At 41.4% G+C, this 24,341-nt stretch overlaps 1 protein-coding gene across 4 annotated transcripts in view; it reads right to left on the bottom strand.

The window, feature by feature from the left end:
- pax5 (paired box 5) overlaps nucleotides 1–24,105 on the bottom strand; it is a 54,650-nt gene extending 30,545 nt beyond the window's left edge. Inside the window, exons 1-5 of one of the 4 annotated variants that reach the window (XM_034080909.2) lie at nucleotides 23,653–24,105; nucleotides 9,883–10,048; nucleotides 4,670–4,867; nucleotides 3,664–3,728; nucleotides 1,211–1,336 (exon numbers count right to left, since the gene is read on the bottom strand). In XM_034080909.2, coding sequence (XP_033936800.1) covers nucleotides 1,211–1,336; nucleotides 3,664–3,728; nucleotides 4,670–4,867; nucleotides 9,883–10,048; nucleotides 23,653–23,698 — 601 coding nt within the window. In that variant the 5' untranslated portion in view covers nucleotides 23,699–24,105. Of the gene's footprint in view, nucleotides 1–1,210; nucleotides 1,337–3,663; nucleotides 3,729–4,669; nucleotides 4,868–9,882; nucleotides 10,049–17,390; nucleotides 17,522–23,652 lie in introns of those variants that run through there. The other 3 variants (XM_034080925.2, XM_034080918.2, XM_034080935.2) reach the window with 3 other exon arrangements.
- Between the last annotated feature and the right edge of the window lie 236 nt (nucleotides 24,106–24,341).

Genomic DNA, 24,341 nt, shown 5'->3' with positions numbered 1-24,341 from the left:
AGTCACGTGTGGGGACTTGCCTCCCTTATGGGGACAAAATGGATGGATCATTAATTTTAGGGTGAAGACTTGGTTAGGATTAGGGTTAGGGTAAGGGTAAGGTTAAGGGTAAGGGTTAGGGTTAGGCATGTGTTGGTTATGGTTAAGGTTAGGATAAGTCTCCAGGAAATGCATGAAAGTCAATGTAATGTCCCCTGAAGTGATGTATACATGGTATGTGTGTGTGTGTGTGTGTGTGTGTGTGTGTGTGTGTGTGTGTGTGTGTGTGTGTGTGTGTGTGTGTGTGTGTGTGTGTGTGTGTGTGTGTGTGTGTGTGTGTGTGTGTGTGTGTGTGTGTGTGTGTGTGTGTGTGTGTGTGTGGGTGGGTGTGGGTGGGTGTGTGTGTGTGTGTGTGTGTGGGTGGGTGTACACTGTATGTGTGTTTGAGTGCGTGTCAGGTCTAAAGTCTTTGTGCTCTTCTGATGGGTAAGTATCTGAGCATATCAAAACGCTCAAGGTGCACCTGGGATTTATCCTGGAACCTGCTGGAATGTTTTGGGAAATTCATCAACAGTGGGAAAAGGACCCCATACTGTATGAGTGTGTGTGTGTGTGTCCGTGTGTTAGACACAGAGAGCGAGAAATAGCCCCCAGTGGCGTTCTGTCACCCCCCCTTCGCTCCGACATCTGGTCCTGTCTCATTTACCGTAGGAGACTGTCTGTGTGATTGCTTTTTAATGCCACTGACACTGCCACATACACACACAAACATGCACATTTACACATAAACATATACATACAGTACATGTGAGCACCCCCATATACACACACAAGCTCAGAACCCTGCATTAACATACGTACAACATTGATCCGGTATGACAGCATATATGATCGATAGTGCATGCATAAACTGACTCCTCAGGTAACTCTCCACTGAAGCACCGTTAGTAAACAAATAGGGCTCTCTGAATGAAGATGTTTGGTTTAGAACTCCCACATTGCATCTGCACACACACTCTTACACACATCTGTCATTGATCCGAGTTCTTCCCATCTGGGCTCTCCATGGTGGGAGAGAAAGGAGGGGGTTGTGAGGCTGGCCGCCACAGTTATGAATGTTGTGTATATTTAAGTCCACTTGGAAAAGTTATTTCTATCAAAATGTATAAAAACGCAAGAGATGGGGTTAAAATAAATACAGCCAAGCGCACACACATATTATTTTGCTCACCTTCGTCTCTCTTCCTCTTGCCCACATCGGCAGCTGAGCTGATTCCCAGAATGCCACTGATGGAGTACGAGGAGCCGGCTGAGTCGTTGGTCACTCCCGACACTTGTGTGGCCGCTACAGAAGTTGCTGCAGACAGAAACTTAGAGTAAATTCATCGGCAAATCAAAAATATAACTTTTAATGTTTATTTTGAAGCATTAAAAGTTATGTTTATGATCATGAGGACAACATCTTAGATCATCATTCAAATGGCACTGTTTATGATAAGATGATGCCACCTAACACTCGAGGGGGAAGAACTATTAAAAGTTAACAGAGAAATTAAATATTGAATTGCTGACCCACGCAAAAACTATTGATATTTCTGCATATGTATTGTTGATACCTTTGCAACTACATACCATATATATTTGCTACCTCTTTCCCAGCTGTTTTGTATTGTTTGTTTTTTTACTTAAAGAGCAACACTCACATGTCTTCATTCAGTTATTTGTGACACATTCACAATCGAAGATACAGAACAAAAAACTATGAGTGAAATCCTATTTCTCTCTACTTAAACTCAACATAGAGGCACTATAAAACTTTTACTCAGCCATACAGACCCAAACAAATCCACAAAGGACCGGAGTCTGTCTGCGTTTTACCCTTCGTTGTCTCCACCTCTAATCGTCCCCCTGGAGCAGACAAGTTCCTCGCACACAGCGACATACTTGTCACCGCTTCAGTGACAAACACACACATTGTGCAACCTCCTGACACACACACAAACACGCACACACCAACACATACAGTCACTCATTCCTCGTTCCCTTATCTGTGCCCCTGTAAGCGGACATGGGGTTGAGTGACAGTATGGTATCCCATGAGGGACAGAAAGGTGTGGAGACAGACATCCTAATCCTCTCTCCCAGCAGACCCCCAAACACAGAAAGACGAGACCGAAAGGGGAATAAAAAGAAACGATAAAGCTGAGGATCAAGGTCCCTTCCAGCTGTTACTCCTTCGCTAACGACAAGGAGAGTATAATGAATGCAGATCCCTCCTTTTCCCATCACTTGATTTAGCACTTCAATTATCTGATTTTCCTTTCTCTTTCTTTTCACTCTTTTTTTTATCAGACGTAACGCTTTTATTCAGCAAATCCAAATGTTCAATTTTCCGCCTGGGAGTGGGACCCATTTATCTGTGTAATCTGTAAGCGTGTGTACGTGCAGGTGTGTGTGTGTCTGGTTGCATCTAGCTGTGCTTGCATGTGTGTATGTGTGTGCGCCTGCTAAATGTGTGTAAAGGCAGGAGTCAGGGAGCAGTGTGTGTGAAATTAATTTAGATTAATAGACAATGTGTGATTATGAAGATATGAGATACACCGAAACACAATCCACTGCAGGGCAAAGAGAGGAGGAGAGGGAGAGAAGCTTTCAGATGTATTTGTTCTAAGATATTCATCGAGGAAAAGGAAATAATGTTTCAGTCATAGCTGTAATAGATATACTGCTTGTCTGTAACATGGTTAGAAACTACAATGAGCAGCCAAACCATGTTTAAGGAGGAGATTCAAGGGTCTTTTGATCAAGAATATTAAATTCCCTCTTTAGTGACAAAAACATTTTTTTTTGTACCAACACACTTTAATGTCCTCGCGATCTACTTTATGACGGAATTATCCCACGAACCGGCATTTAGCTGTGAAACCATGTTTGTGATCATTCGGTTGAACACAAACTAATTTAGGAATAGTCAGAAAACAGTTACAGTAAACAAGATCAGTCATAATCTAATATCTGCCATACAGCTTTTATCATTTTTAAATTATTATGTGATTCAGAGGCACATATTCCAAAGCAAATGTGCAATTTATCAAATCCAACATGTGGATAATGTTGGCCTTTGTAGCCTCTGAGTGGACCTCAGGGTCGTTACTTCAAGTCAGATTTATAAATCCAGCACTGCTGTAATTTAAACATTTTGTGTCATAGGCATTTCAGAATCATGACATCCAATCAATGATTATGATGATTGTTGTATGTGCAATAAGCTGGACGCCTTTTTTGTAAGATCCTCTGTTACTGATTCTACTTTTTTCTACTCAACTCTTCAACTCTTCACTTTACACTCAACAACAACAAGATAACAAATGTAGTTTAAGAAATGATTACCCCAAACCATCACATCAATTAAATAATGTTTACAGTAATAAGCAATACATGAACTACTTGTAAATTAACTAACTTCCCTTTCAGACTGTTCATTTTGGGACATCTTGATCGAAACATTCAAGCAAAGACATTTGTGGCACACATTTCACACCGTGAGTTAGGGTTCAGAATCTCAATACGTTGCTTTGTTCCACATACGGCACACCAGCTCCTGAGAGGATCATACGAAAACGGCCGTGCTGTAAAATTTGCTTTGACAGTTTGAAACATGATTTCTTAAAGCAGCAGACCTACCTAAGTTGTGAGCCGACATTGAGCCCGTTTGGCCGGGCGGCTGCTGAACCTTTGTCCGAATGATCCTGCAGGAGGAGAGAGGAGATATTAGTGTGTGTGTGTGTGTGTGTGTGTGTGTGTGTGTGTGTGTGTGTGTGTGTGTGTGTGTGTGTGTGTGTGTGTGTGTGTGTGTGTGTGTGTGTGTGTGTGTGTGTGTGTGTGTGTGTGTGTGTGTGTGTGTGTGTGTGTGTGTGTGTGAGAGAGAGAGGATTCTGAGTGACAGAGAGAACATGACCATCGTGGGAGCTAAACTGTGTGTGTGTGTATACGTGTGTGTGTGTTTGTGTGTGTGTGTGGTGGCAGGCTGACATGGCAGAAGGGCCTCACACTTCCTGCTTGGCTGCTCATGCAAGTCTTTTCTTCCTCTTTCCTTTCCTTCCCTTTCTTTTCCTTTCCTCCCCTTTTCCTCTCCTCTCATGTTGTCTCATTTCCTTTCCTTTTCCTTTCTTTCCTTCCCTTTTGTATCTGTTGCTCTCCTTTCTCTCGCACACCTTCCTTTCCTTTTGTCTGCCTCTTTTGCTCACTCCTTCTCTCTCTTATTTCACTATCCCTGCTTCTCTCTCTGGCTCTATGCTCAGGGGAAAGGGTTGTCATTGTACCATCGTGTTGAACCACTGAGCTGCAGCCACTTCATACATATGGAGACCGGGGCCTCTTTGCCATTCTCTTTTCCTCTCCCGGACACACACAGACAGACACACACACACACACACACACACACACACACACACACACACACACACACACACACACACACACAACACAACACAGACACCGACACGCACGCACGCACGCGCGCACGCACACACACACACACACACACACACACACACACACACACACACACACACACACACACACATAAAACACTCTGTATTATTTTTGCTCTGAGCTCTACCTTCTTTCAGTACCTGTTGCTATGAGTTGATGCTCAAAAACACACACACATTTACTCAGACAGTAGTACCTGTTGATGGAGCTGACACTGGGGACGCTGTCGTTGTCACACACTCTCTCGGCCAGCAGCCTGTCCCGGATCTCCCAGGCAAACATGGTGGGGTTTTGGCGTTTGTAATCGGCGATCTTGTCGACCACTTTGGGAGTAGCAACCTTTGGTTTGGATCCCCCGATTACCCCGGGGCGGATGCTGCCCGTTTCATAGTACCTGCCAATCAAAGCGCAGAAGATGCTCGCATTGGTCATGATGGGCAATACAAGAAGGTTGTTGTTTCTTTAGAAGTGTAGGAAATAAGCTGTTAGAAGGTTAACCTTTGTACATTCTGAATCTTTTACTGCTAGTGCCACAGTGTTGATTTTATTATAAAAAAGGCAATATCACAATTTTAACCAATATCCCATGGTGCAACAGAATGTCTTCTCTTACTCTTTATCACAAATGAGACTGCACATTTGATGAAATGTATAAACGGGGAGGCGTGTGGCGTAGTGGGTTGTCCGTAGGTGTTCGGATCAGGGGGTCACAGGTTCAAACCCCGCTGCAGTCAGCATGTCGTTGTGTCCCTGGGCAAGACACTTCACCCCAAATTGCTCCTGTGGGGATTGCCCACAGTATTGAGTATGTAAGTCGCTTTGGATAAAAGCATCTAACATGTAATGTAAAAAATATGTTCTCTCTATGTTTTAACCATGTATACTTTTTACTAAGAACATTATTCTGGATCTTTTGAACACAACTTGCTCTTACAATTATACAAGTTGTATTAGTATAACTTGATAATACTCCTAAGAAGATATTGCTTGGACAGCATACAGTTGGTTAACAACAGCATTTTTTTGCTAAAATCAGTCTAACAGGAGCACATTCTTTGCATTTCTTCCTCAGATTTAGATTTTGTGCAATCTTGTCACTTTACTCCTCGTGGTGTGGACATTGTTGCACCCAGTCTCAACTCTTCCCTACAGTATATGCCTTCTCAGTAAATAACGACCTTCCCACTGCTGTCAGGGCTTCCTTCTGGCTTGAATTCAAAATTATTTTAAAACACTTCACGTATCTCTGGCCTGTCCCCCTCACCCTCCTCCTCTATTTGCACCTGATCTTGAAAAAGATGAACCTTCAGTCTCGTGGTGTTTTATTTCTTGATGGATAGGTTGGTCCACATTCTCACTGTCCGTACTGACAAAGAGAAGTGAGCTGATTGATGGTATGCAAAATACACAGAGCTTGTCCTGAGCAAATATGCCTTTTTTGTTAATTCAACTGAGACTAATATGACTCTGATTTAAAATATCAAGTGATTATCTTCCAAAGTCAGAGTATTTGCAGTGAGAAATTCCCCTGTTGTTTACAGTTTATCCTTCAACTGCAGTCATATTTCTTCCGAAACATAAAGAGACATTTCTCTAAAAAGACGAACACTTTGAAAGATATTCACTAGAATAGTTTAACTCTGAAACTGCTGTGTATTTCTATTAGCTATAATTAAACGTCACAGTGTTTTTTTGCTGAGAACAAGGAATGTGGATTGTGTCACCCACCTCTTATATTCACAAGGTTTCAGTGTGGACAGGAGAATGAACTAAAGTGGCCAATAATGTGTTAATGTAATGACATATTCTTAAAAGAAACGAAAACCTTCAATAATTTGTAATATTAAGTCTAAATGTAATGAAGAAAAGACAGAACTTTTTTTTTTTATTACAACTGCGATATCTATTAACTCTGAAAACTTGATTGCTATATTGTATATGTATAGCCTGTCCTTGATACTTTTACTGATAGCTGGCCACATTAAGGATTATTGTAAACCCAATGGCATTGGACTCCATTGGTATTTGTCTCCGCTGTCTCAGCTCTATTTGAACTCTTTAGTTTGGTTGTCTTTTTCATATCAGTTCCTCTCTAAGATTGCATTTGTAGGCAACTGTTTGTGCTGCTGCTTTGGTACTAGCAATAGAAAAGAAGACTTTCTCCAGGCACTCTTAGGCAGAATAAGTTAAATTCAATGCCTAAATGAGTCAGGCTCATTGGTAAACCCATACAGTTCTCACCAGGACGAAAGAGTAAAAACTGTTTACATCTGGTACACAGGGTACAGATAAAGAGAAGACAAGTATGGTAATCATAATGTTAATGTCAATATGTAATCATATTACCAAAAATTGAAACCATACAATGGATGACGAGGGTTTCTCTGGACTCACTGCATGCAACCTTGTTATCGTTGTCAGTGATTCAATTTTAGTAAAAATAAAAACCTCACTACAAGTTGTTTGTAATGATGCCCGACGTCATCAGAACAAACTGTTGATAACAGTGATCGATGTGATTCCAAAAATATTTATGATGGCTGACTGTTGTTTGTTGTGTCTTTGGCAATTTCACATTGTGACACAGAGGTAGGAAGAGGGTGGCACTGATACCAAACACACACACATACACACACAAATACAAACACACATGCACTGATTCAGGCGTTTCGTGTCCACCATGGCTATTTCATGAATGTATTTGCATGCAGAAGGGGCATGGGGGCAGGGGGGGGGGCAGCAAATGCGCTGCAGCTCGCAGAAAAAGGGGGGATGCTGTGTGTGGATGCAAGCTGTCAGTCAGTCTTAAACCTGCTCTCCCCCTTTTTCTCTCTCTCCCTATCTCTCTCTCTCCACCGCTGTACCGTAGAGTTATCCCTTCCGTGAAGATGTGTGTTCCTTTAAATGTGAGTTTCCTTGTCTCTCTTTTTGTGTGTGTGAGTTGTGCATATGTGTGTGTTGCACAATTTGACTATTCACAGCTGGAGTATAAACACAGCTAAAGCAAAAAACAATCTATTTCCAAATGGAAAACTATTTAAATTATTCACAGCTGAATCATTGGTGAATAAACTAGCATGGTTATTGATACCCGCACAAACGATGAGCTAATACACACACACACTACACACACACAGACAGACAGACACACAGAGTGGTGGAGTTGGTGTTTTTGTTCTGCTGGCACCAGAGAGACAGAGAGGAGAGGATAAAACAACCCTCCCTCCCTCCCTCCTTCCATCCCTCGATCCCCTCTCCTCCCCCCTCACGGTAACGCTTCAGTGAGTTGAACGGCCAGGAAGGGGGAGAGAGAGGAAGACAGAGAGAGGAAGACAGAGAGAGAAAGAGAGGCATGGGAGAACAATGAGCAACACATTTTTTTGATATAGCTGAGGGTCGCTGTAGCTAATCCTTCCCCTCCGTCCCCTCAAATGGTCTCTCTGTCTTTTTACTTTTTCCTGCACTCTTCTTCTTTAACACGCTTTTCCCCATTTTGATTATGTTCCTTGTTCTTGTCATTCTCCCTTTTCTCCATTTCCCTCTGTCTTTTGTTCCCCTTTTTTGGGGTGCAGAAATATGGTGCCACTTTCATTTTGATGCTAATTCCAAAAAGTGATGAATCTTTTCCCTTTTGTCCCCCTTTCTTCTCCGGGGACGGAACGAGCAGGGATTTACTCTTGAATTTAGCCTTGAAAAGGTAGAGATGGAGAGAAGAGTGAGCAGAGACACAGAAATATTGAGAGGGGTCGTATTAGAGGCTACTCAGTATTGGCATATCCAGCCATGCAGTGGGGTGGTTTTTGAACTACCTCTCTGAAAGGTTCATTTTGATGGGCTGTCTTCTGAGTGGTTAAACATTACTAATGGTGTTCCTCAAGGTTCTGTTTTAGGTCCACTTTTATTCTCCATCTACATCAATAGTTTAGGTGAAAATGTCGATGGAGCAACCTTACATTTTTATGCGGATGATACCGTTATGTATTGTGCAGGTCCCTCCATTAAGGAGGCTGGTGTTTAATTGCAAGCTGTTTTTAACATTATTCAGACTCAGCTCTCTGAACTAAAGCTTCTTTTAAATGTTGAGAAAACCAAGGTAATGCTCAAAAGCTAAAAATACACCAGAGCCTGTTTTAGATATTGTAACTACGCAAGGAATAAAAATTGAAGTGGTTACCTGTTACAAATACCTTGGTATCTGGCTTGATGATTGTCTCACTTTTAAACTTCATGTCAATAACCTGCTTAAAAAGCTGAGGGTTAGGCTAGGTTTCTTCTACAGGAACAAGTCCTGTTTCTCGCTTGAGGCCAGGAAAAGGCTCACTGTGACCTTTTTACCTGTGCTGGACTATGGTGATTTGATTTATATGAATGCACCTGCCAATTACCTGGTCAAGTTCGATGCTGCGTATCACAGCGCACTAAGATTTGTGACAAACTGTAAAGCATTAACCCATCACTGTACCCTGTATGCAAGGGCTGGTTTGCTTTCACTAACTGTACGGAGGCTCAGTCACTGGTACATTTTTATATACAAAGCCATGTCAGGGAAACTTCCATCCTACATCTGCTCCTTGATCTCACGGCGAATTGTAAGTGGCTACTGCCTGAGATCAAATGCTGTGATTTTATTAAATGTGCCAACTGCTAGGACTGTCTTAGGGAAGATAGCTTTTAGATGCGCAGCTCCTCTGTCTTGGAATAGTCTGCAATTGAAATGGAAACTGAGCAATCTGGTGCCACTAAATGTTTTTAAAGCTCGGTTGGATGCTACTCAATCGGAAGCTGTTGGTACCTGCTCATGTGGATAGTTATCTAAATTGTAAACCCTGTAATGATGCTGTATGATGTCCTTTTTGTTGTTCTGTTTATGTTTTTACGTTTCATGCGGAACTACTTGAGCAGGTCTCCCTTGAAAAAGAGATCAATGATCTCAATGGGATACACCTGGATAAATAAAGGTTTGAAATGAAATGAAATGAGAAATATAGGATACCGAGAGGGGAGAGGAAGGTTAAAAAGGCAAAAAAGACGCAAGCTTTAAAACAACGGCACTTTAAATGCAGCTTGTGCAAGAAATGGCAGAATGGACACTAAATGAGTCGGTGTGACCTTACAGGAGCTTCAGTTTGACACATGCTAAGCCAAAGCCGAACGTAAAGCCTGTGTATTGATTCATAAAACTCAGCAGGATGACCTCAAATTGAACCAGATACTTTTAGCTGTAATGTTTCAGACATAGAAAATTAAATATTTTCATTTTGGTTACAAGATGGCGTCAAACCAGGATCCCCTTAGTCAACCGCCAAGGCCATGCCAGGTCACACAACCACTCTTTCACACTGTTGAGTGTGTGAAAAGGGTGTGAATGCTTAGCCATCATACGGCTGTGGGTGATTGTGTGTCCTTTACCTGCCCAGTATCTTGCTGACACATCCGTGGCTCACTCGTAGCTGGCGTGAGATGTCACAGGGCCGGACCCCTTGGTGGGCAAGTTCCACGATTCGCTGTCGAACTACATCTGGGAGGGGCCTGCCATTCACAAACACGCCTCCAAGCTGGTTCACCCCGCCATGTCCTAGACATGAGAAAGACAAAAGATACAGTTTAAAATTAATACAAAAAAGGTCTATGATGAGGAAATATTATGGCTGCCTATACATTTAATGAGGGTCCAGGCACTGCATTGAGACAAAGATAAAGTTATTTAAATGTCAGTGACCAAATGAAGGTTGATGAGGCAATGAGGAGACAAGGAGTTTAGAGATCTAACCAACTGATGTTTTAGCTATATGCAATGGATAAAAACTAGTGATTCACAAAAGACACTTATTAAAACATCCTAATTTACTCAATTGTTATGTCCTCAATTTTGATGTTACCATTATTGTATAAGATGTTTGGTTGTGATATATTAACTTCAGCAATCCTACACTTTCTGGACTAGGATCCAACAAGTGCTGGAGTGAATTTATTATCTCAAATACTTAAAGTTTTCTTCTGCGCCTGATTGTTCTTGCTCAGCAAATTGGATCTGGTGTGACAATTACAAAATGCAAACTTCGCCCATTTTCGCCCGGGGTGAAGAGTGAGCTAAGATCTTAAGTAAATGAGGGGATCTCAATTAATTAGTGACAAACGCCGGGCGCAGGCCCCTCATTCAAGGATACCACTTATATTCCCCTGAGAGATGAAAGTATATGAGGAAAACGAATGAAAGAGAATAGGACTGGTTTACACTATAATACTCTAGAAACGTAACCCTTTACATGATTCTGTTTGTGCTACTGTTACTATTACATTTAGAAGGTAAGAGTTTCCTTTTAATTCATCAGACAAAATTCAGTTTTAATTGACAAATGTAAATGGCTGCCGCGGCAAAAGAGCAGGTAATTGGAAAAAACTATAACCAGGGAGTTGGAATCCATCTAGTTTATAAGTCTGAACGTAACTGAAAAAGTCCCAAGGTAAGGTCCCAAAGATGCAAGCAGAAACCAGAAAAAAAATCATTACATTTGACTAAAGCAATTCATTGAGTATCAAACTTATTAACAATGAATTTGCTGTCAATCGAGTAATCCATTAACCAAATCATTTTCTCTTTCCTGGAGCCTATCCCAGCATGCACCGGAGAAGAAGCAGTGTAGACGAGTCGGCAGTCTGAGGCAAGCACAAACACACCAACACCTCAAACTCTCCACTGAAAGGCTCGGGCCAGCCAGGTCACAAACTGCAGCCTGTCTAGCTCTGTGCTAACCAATGTATGACCTACAGACGTTTGTATTTTTAAACACATATATAAATAAAAATACAGTCAAGACTCTCTCTCCTGCTTCTCAATACTGTATATGTACATATCTTACCGGAGGCAGAGTAGAAATCAACCAGATTTTTTTCTACCCCATAATCCACTGCCTTTTGTATTACCATAGTGATTACGTCTTTAGGGGAAACACACACACACACTCACACACTAATCCTAGCTGTGGGGGTAATAGATTTTAAACACATTACCCCAGCAGGAATACCCCCTGAACCACAAAGCTGTCCCCTGAACCTGTCCCCCTGTCCTCTTCTCCCCTCCAACAGCATACAATAAAGAAACAAACAAACAAACAAACAAACAAACAAACAAACAAACACACACACACACACACACACACACACACACACACACACACACACACACACACACACACACACACACACACACACACACACACACACACACACACACAGTCTCTTCCATCTCAAATATAAATAGATCCAAACATGGAGGATAAATACAGAAATGTGAAGGCTACAGTCTCATTCTGTGAATTCAAACAAAGCTATTTCCAAACAGCTCAGGCGGGCGGCCACTCTCTTCCTTACTACTTTATTTGTTTAGGATAGAAGAAGCCTCATTATGCAGATGCCTGCTGTGGACAGCACAATGTGAAAAGCAATCGCTCTTTACAAAACACACCAATATCTAGACAGTCATATTTATGCAATGTCAATGAAAGCTGGCCTAACCCGAGGCTAAATTGGCATGAAATGCCATAACCAGCATCACCTCTTAAGACAATAGAGTCACATCAGTTGTAGTAAAAGCATATGAAAGTTATTATCAAATAAACTTAATATCTAATTCATTTAAAGATAGGGTGTAATTGTTCAGTTGTGAGTTGGCATGGCTGTGGTGACACAGGGGCATTAAATTGGCTCACTAAAATCATTGTATTCATCATGCAGGAATATAGCTTGTTGTTTCAGTTTGTCAAGTCCTGAACAAAAGGATCTCATGATGTTGTCAATCATCCCATCTTGGGATTGAACACTTTATCAGAGACGCTACTTTAAGGGAGACACTGGCATTATGCCCTTATAGTTTTTGTTGACCGGTTAACAGAGTAATTGATGTTGATTCACTGATGTTTGAAATTACATTAGAAACATATTTGTAAGAATGGTCTTCTGGTACTGTCCCACATATGTGTTGGTTCCCAGTTAGTGAGTGAATCTGCTGGTGTTTTTAATTTAAAATGTGAGCAGGTACTACTCTAATTCTGGGCCAGTTAGGTCAGGGTGAAGAGTCAAGTCAAATGTGTTAACATGCATGGCCCAAAGTCACAGTTATTATGTTAACCAGTCCTCAAATCTGTCTCAAAGCTCTTTACAATGTGTACAGCAGAACACACTACCTCTCTACCATTAGATCCTCATTTCAGTGAATGTACTGGGAGGCACCCCACCAAACCCCACTGTCTTTTATCCTGTTTTAGAAACATATTTTTTTAGACGTGTATTTAATTGAAAGTTGATATATAAGAAGTCCCCGTTTGGACTGGTTGTCGTTCATGGTCAGTGCCTAAAGCTTAGCCCACCTTAACCCCACTATTGTTGAACATGTTTTTGTGTCCCTTTTGATTTTTCTGAAAATTATGAATGTGATGTCCCACTGGGATAGGGTACAGAGCGAAAACTCACACACACTTTCCCTTTCCTTAAAGCTAGACCAAGCCTACTGACCTACATGGACACATTGAAGTCCTTCACACACACTCTCTCACTCTCTGTGTTTTGTATAGCTGTGTGAAGGCATTATTCCCTCCTCTCTTTATTATTATGTCCTGAAACCCTTCGATGAATAAAAGCACCGTTTTTGCGAGGACGTTTATAGAAGCTGAATGTGCTTAGTCCTCCTCCCTACAGGTATCTGCAGAGAAGACTCTCCCCCTCTCTCTCCCCCCCCCCCCTCTTTCTCAGATAAGAGTAAATGAAATGGTTCCTTTCACCCTTCCTATCTGGGCCAGGGCATGAAATACGCCTTGCTTTGTAAAGAGGAATGACTTGTGACCTACAAAACCTCCAGATAACTATTTATTCACTTATCTGTGTATTTACTGTTGGCATTAGACGTTCAGACTCTCACTATTCTTGAGGTAGTTTGTGGGGATTATGTGTTAGAAATGTATTTTGCGAGCCTATAAATACTGATAGGACCAAACGCAATACATTTCACGTCCTATAAAGGCATTTGTTTATCGGACACTGTCGCATAATTCTCTAAATGTGTAGCATTTTAAAGACTCCGCCATGTAAGCATAGTATTAGCCTTCGGAAATTACCTGATAGAGGCAGATCAACTTTGATCTTGCAGTTTTGTATCATTATAAAAGGAAAATAGACAGAAATTGCTTTGTATTTGGAGAGGAATCTATCCCTTTTTTGTGGACAAATGCTTAAAATTATATGTATTAATAGGTCACAAGGAATCAGGACAGATGTTGCCTCACAGCTGTGTGAGTTTAGGGACAGAGGTCCAGTAATTCATCACACTGACCAACCAAATGAACCACTTGCTCCCAGAAATTCAATCAACATTGGTCTGCTCCTGAGGTTTTGTTGCAAATGAGATACAAAGATTCTGCCAAATTAGCAGCTTTTGTCTTTTAAAGGTCTTTCTTTAAAAGCTGAACCTATACAGTCTCTAGAGGGGGAAGTGTTGGCACAGACAGCAGCTTCATTTTCATCCCGGAGAAACGGAATCAGAGAGGGACAGACAGCCAGGGGACCAGGGGTCATTATGCAGCCCTGTTGTGATTTATTTATTTACTCTTGGAGCTGACTTTAAAACCCAGCACTTCCTTAAATGTCTGATTGATTCACTGTTTCCGGGAGGAAAGAATACAGAGATAAAGCAGAATATATTGGAGCTCCCCCATCCAGAAAATAAAGTCCATTAGGCTCTCTGTCTCTCTGCCTCTCTCTCTCTCTCTCTCTCTCTCTCTCTCTCTCTCTCTCTCTCTCTCTCTCTCTCTCTCTCTCTCTCTCTCTTCTCTCTCTCTCTTCTTCCTCATCTCTCATCTGCCTCGTCACGGCCTGACGACTCAAAAATAAAGTGAAAAGAGAGAAATTGCAACAAATCGCCAACGGTTCTCTCTACCTCTGTCTCTTGGATAAAAGGAAAGAAAAGGGGGACTAGAAATTACTTTTTGCTGAAAACCTGTTTGGAAAGTTGCCCGCAAGAATACAGATGAAGCACATTTCCTTGAGCAAACAGTGAATAGATCTGCGAGATGTGCCAGGCAGGCGTTTTGGACGTATAGTGTTATTCTCCCTGAAGCTGGAACAATTAATATTCTGTCAGCGAAGTGGGATTCAGGGAATCTCGTTTATAAACGGTCAGATTTGTAAATAGGCATACTTATGTTGTACCAAAAGAAGACTACAGCTATTTTTTAAATACTTAAGGCAAACAAATCAAGCACATAGCTAAACCTTTATTTACTTCAGTTTTATTTATATGCATATATTTACATGTATATTTTTCATTCCAGTGATTTACGTAGCCTATATGTTTTTTTAAACTCACGAGTAGATCATCAAGGTAGGCCACAGCCTCGCCTGCTTAGTATTCAGCATGCCAGCATTACCATTACAATGCGTGGTTATGAAATTCAGCTCATTATCATCACAATTACCTGCTATAGATTTTTAAATTATCACTGTTATTTATTGTTGCTTCGGGTTCAAAACACGCTACAAAGTTTGCAAATATATAACCAATTATAACTAATGAAATCAACCATAGATATTAGGTTTTTCTTTTCTTTCCTTTTTTAACATCTTTACACTCAAAAACAAAGATAACGAATAGTCTACTCAAAAATAAAGTAACCTTGTAGGATCGAAACAATAATGGAAATACCTGCCAGCTTTAAGCACACACACGCACAAAGTGCGAAGTTTTGGACTGTATATCACTTAATAACTTTTGTTAGATTAAGAAATACTTCAGTAGCCTATAGGCCATAATTCCTCAACACACGTGCTACAAAGACTGTAGCAAAGACTGACGTTGAAAATGTAACACACACACACACACACACACACACACACACACACACACACACACACACACACACACACACACACACACACACACACACACACATACACACCCACCCACCCACCCAGCACACACACACACACACACACACACACACACACACACACACACACACACACACACACACACACACACACACACACACACACACACACACACACACACACACACACACACACACACATCCACACTCGCCAACCACATTTCCACGTTTCACAGTCGATTTTACCCAACCCCTCTCTCTCTACCTTTGACATTTTTTTTTACGTGTAATCGTTTTAAAGCGTTTCCGGGCTTGACATATATAACTTTAGCTCCGCTGCTACCGTAAGCATCGCGGTTCATTGGCTCTGGGGAAACGGCATGGAAGAGGAAACATGATTCGTTCTAGTTGTTTTTGGATGTGTGTGTGCAGCTTCTTTTTTTGTAATCCTGCAGGATAACGCACCGTGGGAACCGCTGTCAGTCACATAACACGCGGCTTCTCTCCGGGACTAAACTGCATTAAGATAGGTATAATGCATAATCAATTACACGCTGGAAAGCTTTATAGTCGCTTTATTCAGTTTTTAAGTGCAAAAGCAAAAAAGACGTGCAGCCCTAACACACATTGGAGTTGACAATATGGGGATTATTAAAATCACGGTTTCAACATCTTTAATATGCTATTATTTAAGCTTGTACAGTTCTTAGTGTATTCATGTCTCGGGATCTGGGCCTCCAATAAAGATAATGTTCGGAGTTGATTTTAACTTTACATTTGATATAGGCTACTTTCAGATTCTATAATCGCTATGAACTATTGTTTTTTTAAGGATTTATTATCGATATTAACAGTTGTGCAGGCTTGTATAAAATAAATTCGTGACCCTTTAGCTAGAATTTGGGGAGGTAAAATGGACTAGAAAACAAAGCAGGGCCCGCCATGTCACGACTGAATGAACAAGTTGTCCCCCCCCCCTTTCTTCTTCTAGCCGATACACTGCGTGTCCCCAAGCACCTGCTCTGCTGAAGTGTCCTTGAGCAACACACTGCAGCATGCTGTGAGGCTGAACCTGTGCAGCTCTGACCTGCTGGCAGTGAGAGGAGAATTTCCCTGCGGGGGATCAACAGAGTCTCGCCTTGTTGTTATTATAATAAGAAACGAGCAGCTCTCGCCTGCATCTGTGCGCGTATGTGCAGCGAGTGTCGGTCTAACCTGGTTATGTGCTGGAAACACTGTTACTGTTTGTTGATCAAGTTCAGCTTTTAGTCATGCTTTGTTAACCATATATGTCTCCCTCTCTTTCTCCCCCCCTCTCTCTCTTTCTCTCTCCCGTTGACCCTTGCATGCTCCTCTTCGTCGAAGGAAACACAGCAAACCTTTTCACACACAAGGCACCAACAAATACAGCAAACAACATTCAAAAAACATTTAAATTCCACGTCCTTTGCTCAATTAATCTACACCTGTTAAAACATATTGTAAGAGACAGGATTTACAATCAAGAGTAATGATAAAAAGCAAATTCACAAACCAGAAATTGTCTTTAAAATATAATAATTTAGGCCCTAACTTTTGCATATATCCAGACTGTAAACACTGCAAAAAAGATCAATCTTCTTACAATACATTAAATGTAACAACCAACTCAATGGCCTATTTAGTTACAACTCGTTATAATACATGAAATACATTTTCACTTGCTCGATGAATTTTCTAAATTTCACAACGGATTCCTTTTGATTAAAAATAATAATATAGATGATTGCAAATGTAATGAATTATATATCGAACTTTTTTCAAAAAAAGACTTCCTTTGCGAAATACAAGTGCTTGTATTATTTAAGCATTTATTTGAGACTTTTAGATGTCCTTCCAGTGAAAGATTAGGATTTAGGACTCAATGCAAGCAGGGTTTTTTGGAGTGTATGGTGCCGGAAACGCTACTCCGCTGTTGCACAGAGAACTGTGGGGGGTTAGATTCAGTTTATGGCAGATGGGATCGTGCAGATGGGGGAATATATGAAAGTATAAACTTACTGTGCATTGCCGCAAACGGGTCGTGCTTACAATGAATCTCCATCGTTAAGCTGTAGGGCTGCAGGGCCCCGGTACGGTGTGAGGGGTCTAAAAATGCCACCGGACACACAGCTTCAGTCAGCCACTTCACACCGTGACCTCCAATAAATGGACGTACGTCCAAATATACTCCCCTTCAAAGGGAGGGTATTTCCCTCTTAATTAATACAAATAAATGTTTGACAATGTGATACAAGTTGTACTTTGAATCAAATTAATAAAAAAGATATTGCAAAAAAATAGAAAATTGGAGACTTTTAAGTAGAAGGGAATGAAAAGGCGTCAAAAATATGAATCACAGACAGGCTCCCCCCTCATGGGGACGGGACACAGGGTCGGTCCTGGCGTCTCCCAAACCAGAGGAGGGGAACGACAGCAATAGTGCTCATCCCCTCAAGCTGCTAGTCTACACCGAGTCGCCTCAGTTAAAAAAAAAAACGATTCAAAGTTTTGCTAAACAAAAATATGGAGAGCAAACAAAGTAGCCTCCTTCCTTTCTCTCCTTCTCGGTCCGCTGACCGTGACCCCTGAAATGCGACTTAGCCGGTGGGGGGGTCTGAACTTTTTCCTTTCAGTCTGTTAACATATATTTGTTTTGAATGCAACGAAGATGTCAATACCCAGATCGAAGAAACAAAAACAAATCTTTACAGATCCACGGTTATTGTTCTTCCAGGATATTTGCTGAAAATTCTCTTGTCAGAAATCGTCCTCGGCAGTAGTTTTCACATTCACACTGAGGAATCTCCCATCAATAAAGCGAGTGAGAGCGGATACGTGCTCACATCTTGAATTCTCATATCCACCGTGCCAAAAAGAAAAAGAAAGACAATTCAGACAATTACGCAGCAGGAAAATTAAATACCAAACTCTCTGGTTTGCCTAAAGCTTCTGAGGCTGCGGTGAGAGTTGTTATCCTGTTAGTAAGGCAGTTCTTGGTCACTATCTGTCCCGCCTCTGTGTTGTGAAGGACTCGCTGCTCAAGCTGTCGGACTCCCGGTTTGAGTTTGTAGATGCACTTTTTCGCGTTGGAAAAGAAAACAGTCCCGTCCAAATTCACAAGGTAGTTTTTTTCTGTGCTCACCAGCCGAACACGCCAAGGATTGTGCTTTAAATCTGTAGCATGGATTGAAAGAATTCTTTAAGCTGCCAGCGCCCAGCGTCCACGGTGGCGCACGCGGCGTTTCAGGACCTGCTCTCGTGCGGACAGCGCCCGCGCTTCCAAACCCCTGGAACCCTAACCTACACGCGCCGGCCAGCTGCCTGTCACTCACAACGAATCCAGCGAATCAGGACGGCAGCTTTGCCTCCACGTCACAGACAACCCCTGGTACAATCGGGAGGGGGAGCGTGCTGATTGGCTGTTGCGCATCCCATGGGCCAATTACGCCCCACATGTATTGTCCGTCTACCAATGGGGAGGCTCTGGGAAGCGACGCAGGGCTCGGGGAGTCAATGATCATATGTTTAATATTCAATTAACGAAGTAAAAAACGTAATGCCTTTATACCCATTTGCACTCAATTTATTCATGTCAATATTAAATGGCTAATTAATTGAGTATTACTAAAAAATGAGGCTTAGTTGCAGCAAGGCTTTATAAATGAGGGAATGCCCAGGAACTCAAACTGCAACTGTTCATCTTTATGTAGCTTAAGCCTACTATAGGTATAAAAGAGGAACAAGGGGAAAGAATACATGAGAGCAGAAAGGCAGGTTTTAAAGGCCATCAGCATTTCCGGAAAACACATTTAAGTTGAAATTCACCTCGAAAACCAGCTTTTATTGTCCTTCAACCTACAGGAGCGAGAGTTGTGAAAACAAAGGCTTCTGCATAATGTTCCATTTTTTTACACAATGTTATAAATCTTTAGCTTGGGGAGTTTTGGAGACAACATATGAAACATGCATTCCCACTCATTACCTAATTGATTGCGGATCCAAAAGGATGTAGTTTTTAATGAGATGCAATTGGCGAGCTCCGCATTTACACTCCAAACTGAGAGAGAGAGAAGGATTCATTACATGTTCGTCCCACCTGATTCGAGAGGGCATATAAGCATCGCCCCTGTAATATTAAACACACAAATAGCCTAAAGCATGAGCCAAATTAAAAAGTGTTATTTCCCTTTTTCCTATTTCCTGTAGACATTTAATCATTTCAGTTCCTCTGTGTTAATACTGTACGCATAAACATTCATTTAGAAAACATGTATCTATACAGGAGATACACAATTAGCCTATCAAATCAAAGACACCTGTAATACCACAGGAAGCGGATCATTCAAGTTACTCACTAATGAAAAACAACAATAACAATATCTTGTTCTCCTCATAGGACGTACATGTTTGATGTACCTCAAGGCAATTAATCTGATACTGAAAAGGTCAGTGTATGATATAATTGAGTCTATTTAATTTCTGATCTTGTTTATTCGTAGATTTCCTGATTTGAATTATTGGTAGCTTCTTTTCATTACGTGGATTTCTACCCCATGGACTACTCTGCAGTGTGCTCGAACAGTCAGGTTTTCCTCATTAAACAAACAAATGTTTGTCAAGTATTGTTTTCTGTTTAAATGCATTTTCTTTTGGTTCTGCTTTCTTTCGGAGGCTTCTGTGTTGGACTGTGTACAAGATGAACCACGAGGGGGCGTTCAACCTTGGGAAATGTGCTCGTGCGTGCACAGAGATAGACACACGCGCAAAAGCAAGACAAGAACTTTACAATCAACCCTTAAACAGTCGATTGGGGCTCTAAACGGACAGACAATGTTAAACATCCAGGCCTTCATATAAGGGATCACTGTTTGACTGTGATCTGTTAGACAAAATATGACATTATTTTTCCATTACCAAGATGTACAACCCTTAGTATGTTTTCATAAATCTTCATCGATTCCACGTCCCTGCTTTATAATCCACTGACAGTGAAGTACACACTAATCCTCATTCATATTTCACATCTCTTTACTGGATATTCATGAATTAGAGGGCCCCACAAATCTGAGACAGCATATGACTTGACAGTCAAAGTCATTTGCTGTCTCAGCCCATGCTGTTTGATTTTTGCTAATAAAAACAATTACAAAAGACAAATAGACCAGAATACAGTAACCTTTACAAAATTAGATATTTTGGAACATGCACCAAAGATGGTCCATTTAGGCCATAAATAACGAAAAAAGCAGTCAGATCGTGACAAGATACTGCTCCAAAAATATAATCGGCAAACTGGGAAATCTGCTATTTTCTTTACCATTTATATTTCTTAAGTGTGTATTTTCCTTTTCCAGATATATTGTACATCAATAAATATAAATATAGGCTACATGTTTTGTATTGACAGAGTATTTGGGTCTAGAGTTCTTCAACCTATTTCATATTTAATATTTTTCGTATTCTTTTTTTTTTCATTCTCCCTCTGCAGCCAGTCTGTTTTTATTTATTGAGATAGAGAACGAGCGCTTTTCTCCCCACAGAAGTAAACTGCAGCCGCGCCCTTGTCTCTCCGATTTGCAAATTAAATACATAAGCAATTAAAAAACCCAAACACAATCAATCATGTATACAAATTGTTGTTGCTTTAGGGTTGAACATTTGGAGAAAACTTCCATCAGGGTAAAACGACTTTAATCCGGGGGTCCAATCCATTACCATATTTCATTACCTCTCCACTGTTGGAAATGGGAGGGAAGGAGAGGGGGGGGTGTATACTTTTTAAAACATCAGTAAGAATGTGGTTGAGTTGTGATAATCATTTGAAGGCAAATTGGAGGCAATGTTGTTGTTTAAGTGTTCCCTCTCTCTTTCCTTTCCTCCCCTTCCCTCCATCCACCATGAAAGCTTCGGCTGTTTTGCTTTTTGCGCCCGAGCCTCGAAACGAAAAAGCAATGACAAATTAACAGCGCATGTTAACTCCACCAGCTCGTTTATTACACGCCCGCTGACTGTAAACATAATGAGAAAGCTCCCGTATCTCTTCTTAAGTTTTCATGTGCTAATAAAATATAAAAAGTCATCACTAATAAATAAAGTAGGCCTACATGGACTGCATGAACAGTAACCGTCCTGGACTTCCGGATGTGGAACCTGGCTGTGTTCGGACCAGGTGAACCTCGCTGCTTCTCTCAGGCCTGATCAAACGGACTTGTTGTAATCATTTCGCTCGATGATAAGCAAGTAAATACTCGGCTGTCATCTGTCACGTGGAGAACAAGGCCCTGCTGTCCATAATATCAGACCTTTTTCCTGTGATGGGGCACTTCACAGCTGTTTGGTCCTAAAGCTGCAAGGATGCACACACAGAATGTTTCGGTTATATGTGCACCAAGGCTGGAACTTAAATGGTGTCTCAGTGAGACTCTGACCGTACTTTAGCGTCAGGGTATCCAATTTGCCTGTGTGGGTTTTATTTTGTAATGAAGAAAGGACATTAGTATATATTAGGAAGGCTTAAATCCTACGAGGGTCAAGAATCAAATATTTCTAGACTAGAAAAGTAAATGTACTGCCTAGGTCTAATTTCAATCATTAGTAAAATAATAATTTAACGTCAGCGTCTTCCCCACATGTCACCAGACAGGGACTGAAATGGCGGCCCTCTTATTAAAAGGAGACGGCCTGTGCGCACTTTTACGTACGGCCAACCTACGGGGCGGGAAGAGAGAGCGGCCTCATTGGATCCACGTTCATTCTAACAGATCCTCCTTTGTACCCCAGGCACGTATCTTCAAGTGAGAGGAAATGGAGAGGCTGTAGGTATAGGCCCGGGGCCCTTAAGACTTTACACCCCAACAGGGGAGGGCCTCCTTTAAACTCTGATTTCCTCAGTGGTTAAAAGGTTATTATCCAATTGCTACAAATCCCATTGCTTTCACCGTTTACCAGGGGTAAGGCCCACTCCACAAAAGACTGCAAAGGGGGCATTATTTGTCTTACAGACCATGGGCATTATTTGATGACACATTTCCATAGAAGGCAGGGCACGAGCTAATTTATTTATATTATTATAGGACGTGTCAGAATTACAACACACTTTCTTGTCACTATATTGTAATAATCAGTATGAAAAGCAACACAAGATTCAGGCGGCCCCTCAATAAAAAAACATGGCTGTTTTGTCTACATGCATTACTTATAAGGCAGCAGCGGCATCACAAAAGCAGATAGTTTGGCTTTTCTGTAGAAAGGGCTTTCCACGAAGTGCATTGCCCTTAGAGGGAGGATCACCTGCCCACCGTTTCTTAATGAAAAAAGATGTTTTATCAATGCAGACACAGCGGGCAGCAATATGAAATGATGTGATATCCATTGGGTGCCATAACAAGGTCGATGGCCTGATCCATTGCTGTACCAGACCCTGCTGTTTTATGAATAGGCCCAAACGAGATGAACCTGTTGAATAATGTAATGGAGACACGCAGAAAAAAACAAGACTGGGACTGATTCGGAATGCAACTACAACCTTTTGTCCTCAAAAACGAAAAAATAAGCATCAAACTTTCCATCGTTTGTCATCTCAAAGTCACACTGCTCACAAGAAGATTTAACATAAAGTTCATTGAACGGAATTTGATATGTTAAGAATATGACACATCGTTTACACTGCATGCTCGTGCCAAAAACACACAATCTTGCACACATTGACAATGCTTTTTTAACATAAGGCCCAATCAATGTATTCCCCTCAGGTGATGGTGCACACACCAACACGGGGCTGACCTGACGAAGAATGTTGCCACACAGCGCCAAAAGTTGCAAATAAAATAAAAAGGTAATGATTACAAAGAGCAATGACTCTCATAAGATAACACAACTATATATTCTAAACGGCAAAAGTCTCCAGTCAAATTTTATTTTAATTTAAGATATTTTTCAAGACAGCAACAAGTTTCCAGAAACTCATAAAATCACAAACTTGAGATAAAACATTTTGGTTAGTGCATAGACAACTATAGGCTACTTAAAAATAAGTTTTCCCTATTATCCTGCCATACAGGAATAGTTAAGAACACTTTGTAGTACTTCTAACTCAGGACAACTAACTAACTATACATTAATTGCAACAAATGACTTCCACAACTTCTATTTAAAACTGTCACTTGAGTAAAAACAAACACAACAAATAACAAACAAGACGAAAAGTCTTTCACTTTAAAAAAGTTAGCATCAACCGCTCATAAAAGTGAAGTTAAGCTCTAGAGAGCCGGTGCGAGCCTACCTGTTCTCCCCAGCCGCAGTGCAGGACTCGTGGGGCCCTGCTCCATGATCTCCGGGTAGAACAGGGGGAGGCGATGAGAGGAGAAAAAAAAAGGAAAAGAACAAAAACTTTTTCCAGTGTCCCTCTCTCCCCCCCTCCCTCTCTCTCCCTCTCTATGGCAGTGTTTTTTCTCTCCCTCTCTTTTTTTTCTCCTACAGTACTTTTGGGGCGAGTTGCAGGTTGAAATAATTCGACCCTTCCGCTCCCTATTGCACTCTCTGCAAGTGCTCAGTCAGCTGCAACTAAACGCTTTAGGTGGAAAAAAGGCTTCTGGGGGAAGCGTGAAATGATCACGCAGAGTAAAAGAGCCGCTCTCTCAATGTGCGCTCATGTCCTGTCCTTTTCCCGCACGAGCCTGCACACACACACACTCGTTAATGTGCACATATTAACACATGCGCACCCGCACGGCCGAGCATACATACACACATCATAGGATAACCTCCACCCATCCCTGCAGTGCCGCGTCCCCCTTTCTCGCATCTGTTACCAAGTTCCACTTTACTAAACTTTCCCGCCCCCTCCCCTCTCTCCCTCGTTCTGTCTTTCTCTCCCCTTCTTTTATGTTAGATACATTTCATCTGGGACACAAGATAGCTATACAGGTATGCATGATGTGCGTGATGGCAATGCAGTTTTGTATTGTTTTA

The sequence above is a fragment of the Pseudochaenichthys georgianus genome, chromosome 1, assembly GCF_902827115.2.
Source record: "Pseudochaenichthys georgianus chromosome 1, fPseGeo1.2, whole genome shotgun sequence".
Lineage (NCBI taxonomy): Eukaryota > Metazoa > Chordata > Actinopteri > Perciformes > Channichthyidae > Pseudochaenichthys > Pseudochaenichthys georgianus.
The sequence above is the reverse complement of the archived record's forward strand: the minus strand, read 5'-3'. Positions and strand labels throughout refer to the sequence as shown.